Genomic DNA, 6,469 nt, shown 5'->3' on the forward strand with positions numbered 1-6,469 from the left:
TATATATATATTGTATTGTAATCCTAAAGGGGATTTGTACTCTTTTTCGTGAAATCTAAAGAAGCCGCCGCTCTGCTCCCGAGGATGTAGGTAAATTGCCGAACTTCATTAAATCTTTGTGTTTCTTCTTGATTTTGATGATTCTTAAGTTTTTTTTTGTCTTAATTCCTCGACAATAACACTGGGTGCACAATAATTTCCTAAACTCAAATCATGAAAAGAATATGAGAATAGAGAGTGGCAGATGCAATAGGCTATTAAAAATTAAAGTACAAATGTCAAGAAAATATTCTAGTCATGATGAGGATGTGAGGAATGGTGAGATCTAATTTAATCAAAACTCAATCACATGAAACCGTAAATAAATATATTGAAAGTCATTAGTTAAACCTGATTAACCTAGGCTACATTTGGATCAATTTAGGCTGAATACTATTATAGAAAAGGGTCGCCTATCCAATTGAAGTTAACAACATATTTTTACTTCAATTTTTGGTCAAATAATAAGATGATTCCATGAATCTAAATATAGCATAAAAACTACCAGAATAAAAAAAATTAATCTCCCATGAATTTTACAATAAATATATTTTTTGAACTTACTCAATTCGACAGATGTGAAATGACGATGAAGAGACAAGAAAGACAAGGGGGGAGAGGGCTTGTAATACTTGTAATGGAGGAGAAAAATTGATAATGGGTGTGATACTCATTCCTTAAAACCCATGAAACATTGGACTTGAATTATACAGATAAAATATATGAAAGAGAGGATTATAAAGGGATTCTCTTTAAAGTAAATGAGTTTAATGATAAATATGCAAGAGATTATGGTTATCTTGCTGGTGCTAACAAATATGATGCATATGGTCGCACTAACGTACATAGTTCTAGTGAAAGTCAAGACCAGCTCAATTTGATAAGTACATGGCATATGACAATTTGATGAGCTCATTAGCCACTGGTAGCTACCTCTTGATGCATCATTACACACCAAAGAACAAAATGTTGGGTAATGTGGAGACCCGGTCCATCGACTTTAATTAGCTTCTTAATTAAGTAAGTCACCTACCGCTCACTTACCACGCCCACCTACCGCTCACCTACCACATCCCACCTACCGCTCACCTACCTCCCACCTACCGCTGTCATAGTTTCTATAAATAGTCTCTTTTGGTTTAAAGGAAATGCAAGCCAAACAATACCAAGTCAAGTCATCTTGAGAGCTAAGAGAACGAGAGGAAGAGATAAAGAGAGGAAGGGAGAGAAGAAAATAGAGATTTTCTTATAAACGTCGAGGCGCTCGACGGTGTAATTTCTCGAAGAAATAAAATCCTCTACAGCTCAGTGGACGTAGGCAAACTTGTCGAACCACGTAAATCCGTGTGTCGCTCTGGTATTTTTTTCTACGTGCAAATTTTCTCGTTCTAATTTTTCGCTTCATTGTCGTCGTTTTTCACAACACAAAATCTGGTTTTGCTCCATACATTTACATGTACAATCATCTAAGTAAATCATATCATGATTTTTAAAAAGAATTGAAGTAAAACTATCTAACATTTGTAACTATTTACAAGCAGATTACTATAATAATTTTTAGAGATTACATTATATGACTTTCGTTTTTCTAATTAAATAAAGCAAATATTTTCCTATATTTAAGGTCTTTAAAAGGTTTATACTAAAATTTTATCAAAATGGTCATCATGAATACAAACATTTTTATTTTTCGTTGAATCTTCCCAAAGATAAAAGTGATTGAACGGTACAATAACTTTGAACATTGAAGTGTCAAAATTGGTGGAACTGAAACTTCCAATTTTGAACCAAAATTGAAACCGCAATTGATTATTCGCCTTAATTCTAGCATCAATTTCCCATTTAACAGGCAAGACCAGGTAGCAATGGCTGACATTTGACAGACTTTGAAGAACTAAAATCTAGATTAACAGCAACAATCAGCACAATTTTCTTTTGCCCAATTTTCATTTCGTATTAAACTTTGTAAAAATTAAAAGAGAAATGTAGACAAAAAGACAACAAAAATTACTTTCTATGAAAATCAATGTAGTTTCTTTCGCCAGATGGCAATGAGATCAAAATAAACCTCTGCAAACCTCATAGTCAATCTTTTCAACTATATGATCAAAGTGAGAAGGTAAAAAGTACAAAATTTATGCAAAGTCTCAAATTAAAAAAAAAAATAAAGGACCAAACCTTTTCCATTCTGGGATTTGTTCAGCCATCAACCGTTTCCCAAAGTTCACCATCTTTGCTTTTGGAGTTATAAAACTGAAACCAGCAAAATAGTCAAAGAAATAATGGAGAAATATTACAAAATTAAATTATATACAAAGTAATTAGCAATCAATTAATTGTGCCAAAAAAAGTAACAAATTTCAAGTTAAAAAAAAGAGTGGTATGTTATTCTCTTGAGCAGTTCATCTTTTAGAACTAAACACAACTTTCTTTTCAAGAACATTAAATCAGAAAATGTAAAGTATTAGAAATAGGTGAAACGCAATTCAATCGCTAATGGGGAAAAAAACAGAAAACAAAAAAGAGGATCAACACAAAAAACATGCTAAGAATTATATGCAAGCTCACCCAATCGATGGCTAGGTCCTATTGTTTTCACTATGGTTTGATTGTCAAGTTTTACAATCCTAATTCTTCGAATTTAACATGAAGATAGTTCCCCACTCTTTATTAAAAATAAATAAATGAAAACTAAGATAACTAGAAATATAAAAAAATTCCCCAAACAAGCTTAGTAAAATAAGTCTTATATATTGTAAACCTTTTTGTGTGTTTACCTTCATAGGATAAAAGTTGGCTCCACAATTTATTACAAAGTGAGTGGCGAGTGAATGAACTTCAAAGGCATCTCATCAATATGAGCGTTTTATCAATGTTTATCAAAGGGTCATAAGGAGACCAATTAGAGTTATCAATTGAAAGCTTCAAGTAAATTTCCGCATATAAAAATTGTGTTTTGTCTCCCATGCTTGGGCCACATGCATTGCATCTATTAGTCAAGTACCCACTGAGTGATAACTAATTTCAGACTTATGAACTTGACAAATCTAAGAAATTCATTCAAACTTATTTATTTAAATATGGATCCAAAACAAACACTAAAACGAAGAAAAAAAAGTAAATAACTTAGAATATTAGTACTCATTTGATTGTTGTTGCAAAAGACCGGTGCGGTCTTCCTAATACCACCTTTTCATCAACAACATTTAATACTTTTTTCTTTTTTTATTTTTCGTTTTTTGGTGAAAGTATGTAACTCATTGCAAGTATGTGCAAATGCATGGACATATCGAAGCATCAATCCATACACTTCAAAAGTAAATTTGGCAACAATGGGGTCATTATTATAAAATGAGAGCTAAAATTGTGATAAATGCTGCCTAACTAGTAAGAGAATCACTTAGATGAAGCCTGCCTAACTAGTTTCCTAAGTTTAATTAATCCAAGAGCACAATATCTCATAATTGTTTCATTCAAGCAAAGAAATAAGCATGAAATTCTACTTAAATTAATATGGTAGAGTAATAAAACAAAAAGGCTTTGTGCATTAAAAACGACATCAGCATTGCGAGAGCTTTAGCATGATAAATCTCCAAATCAAAGATTCACCCTGTATAAACCTTCAAAATTAACTCAGTATAAAACAAAGTAAACTCTAAGAAATCAAATAGTTAATTAGCTGAAACCATATTTATTTCGAGGTCAGCAGCTAGAATCGGATTTAAAATCATGATTTGTCGCTGTCCTCCAGACTGGGCATTTATTGTTTGCCCTGGTAACTGTGGACAAGCACAAATGCAAGTTCCACAATCAGATTCAAGTAAACTCATTGATAAATAGGAGCCAGACTTCGAAATAAGAAAATGTTGGGCTCCATATATACGAAATTAATCCTCATAAATTTACCAAAGCAGCACGAAAAGAAGAAGAGGAAAAAAAGGTCCGGAGAACCTAAAAGCCAATTAAGTAACTAAAAAAGCAAGCCTCTCAACTTCTAATTAACCAACAGAAAGCCTCAATCGACTGACCACACACTGCGGTTTCTACGTACAAACAGATCAGAAACCTCTTGTTCTTGATAACTCCATCGAAATGCATACTACTTGGAAAGAGAAACTTTCAAGTGGATCAAAAGTTACAGAGTAGGGAACACTGAAATGCCATCCATCTAATATTGATCCATAATCAAATAAAACAAAAAGTACAAAAGGAACGCGCATACACTAAGTAACAACTCAACTTATATCTAAGTGCATATGTACAAAAAGATAAAACAAACCCATTACCTGAGAAAATCACAGACAGAAACCACCCTTCGTTCCTAAGGATCCTTAGATGATCATCAACAAACAGAAACGGCTTCCGAACGGTAGTCTATAGCTCATTCAAGAACTGTGGTCTGTAGCTCATTCAAGAAAGTGGTCAACTGAACCCAGGAAAAGCAAACGACAAGGATGGAGACGAGAGAGAAAGAGAGAGATGCTTTATACCAAATCCTGGCTCCAAACCGCAGCTGCGATCCAACATTAAAGGGCTCAGAGAATATCTCCGAGGAGAATGTCCGGCTGATGCGGTCGAGACCACGAGCAGGCAACCCACGTATTTATAGTTATTAGTGTCGTGGGAAGTGATTCGTTTCGGGTTTGGTAGTAGACGAGGGAGTGATTGCCCGGGAAACAGTGCTTGCAATTTGCATTTGTCTATCTCGAGTTCGTTTCTTTAAACAAGTGGGTCAAATATAACTAACCTTCTAAGGTCGACTCATGAAATAAATAATATTTTTATAATATTTTGTATTAAAATTCATGAAAAAATTCATATTTTAGAAATTAAAATAGCAATATCTTTGATGTGATATTGAAGAATTATTTATATAAATAAACAAAATAAAATTTAGGTGTTAGATATGTAAATACATAATAATTGGTGTGATGCATGTAAATGTCCCTAGAATTCTTCTATTTTTGAGGCCATTGTCAAAGATTTGGGCAGTTTAAATGTAAAAAGGAAATTTTGTTTATCTAAAATCTGCTGAGAGAATGCATTCTTTTGGTTAGCTGAAGTTCTCAACGCTCTCGAAACGTTGTTTATCTATCAATGTTGACCCAACACTATTCTGGTACTAGGGAACTTTTGCTCCTTCTTCAGGCGACAATACCCTCCAACAGTTTGGCATTGGTTCCTCCTAAGGGTTTAGTTCCCTTCTCTCTGCTACTGCTTCTCTGATGGCCTCTAACAATTGGCCCAATATTTGGTCGCTTAACTCATGTTATGTTACTACACAAACTCTCTTGTGTACTCCATGTTCGATATGTCTCTCTGGTGATTTTCTTCTTCTTTTTTTGCTCCTTTCTTAGTGGTGACATGCTCTACACTCATTGTATCTTTCAAGATGTTGAATCTTGATTTGTCTTATGAATCACACCCTAGAAATAGAGTATATAACTGGAGAGAGAGAGAGAAAGGATGATGAGAGTGCACAATAAATAACTAATTAATTTATAAATGACTGATTAAACCTTATTGTAGAAATGCCCCCATATTTATAGGCATGGGGTATAAAGTATATAATTGCATGTTTGCCTCTGCTTTTATGCGAGCATCATAAGGTATTTTAGTTATAAGATAAAAGAGCGTATAGCTCGGTTACTATTGGCACAAATTTTTGATATCAGATTTGTAGGATGTCCACTTGAATTACTTGGGATTATTTACTATTCACTCATAGAATCTCATAGTTCAATACATCCATCTAGACCTCCAGGTACATTTTAGGGGCACAAACTAGCGTTCACGATGATTCATCCTTCCCCGAGAAAAAAATCATCAATGAATAGCATTAGTAATGATATGGGACATTTTTTATGTCCATTCTAGTTTTTAAAGACCATGAAATATTCATAAGGAGCCTCTCGTAGTCAAGGGAAGTCTTGAAGCCTTCTACGCACATCTTGAGAAAGTTAGGGTTTAAGGCATTCTGCCCATGCTATAGTTTTGGGTGTCCATCGGTGTTAGTTCTTTGAAGAATGACCTATAAAATTCTCTTTTTTGAATTCACAAGCCTATATTTTAGTCATATGTAAGCTTTCGTAGCTTACTGATCGAAGAAACCCTCTGTCTGATGATCTACATGAAAGTCAGGGTTTTTCAAGCTAGACGGGTGCCTAGGCGCCATTATTAGGTGCTTGGAGAGCACCTCCTGGGATATTTAAACTAAGATCATGAAAAGTAGTTGCTAGCCTCCTGATGCCTAGACGTCGGTCCCCTAGAAAGTAGGCGCCTAAACCACCTCAAAATGTAGTTTTCAACCTGGGGAGCCAAAAAGTAGGCTCCAGCTACCTAGCACCTAAGCGTCAGACCCAACACATAAGCGTCAGACCCTCGGCACCTAGGCATCTGAAATCAGCTCCAAAACAGCGTCTCGAACCCA

General features: G+C 34.6%; 1 protein-coding gene across 1 annotated transcript in view; it reads right to left on the bottom strand.

The window, feature by feature from the left end:
- Positions 1-4,684, bottom strand: part of LOC110031046 (SPX domain-containing membrane protein OsI_17046-like) — a gene marked incomplete at its 3' end in the record, with an annotated part of 27,874 nt that extends 23,190 nt beyond the window's left edge. The window contains exons 1-3 of the mRNA XM_020734078.1: positions 4,530-4,684; positions 4,326-4,438; positions 2,218-2,292 (exon numbers count right to left, since the gene is read on the bottom strand). Of these exons, the coding sequence (XP_020589737.1) occupies positions 2,218-2,270 (53 nt within the window). The remainder of the gene's footprint in view (positions 1-2,217; positions 2,293-4,325; positions 4,439-4,529) is intronic.
- Positions 4,685-6,469: the final 1,785 nt, after the last annotated feature.

The sequence above is a fragment of the Phalaenopsis equestris genome, unplaced genomic scaffold (genome assembly GCF_001263595.1).
Source record: "Phalaenopsis equestris unplaced genomic scaffold, ASM126359v1 Scaffold000765, whole genome shotgun sequence".
Classification (NCBI taxonomy): Eukaryota; Viridiplantae; Streptophyta; class Magnoliopsida; order Asparagales; family Orchidaceae; genus Phalaenopsis; species Phalaenopsis equestris.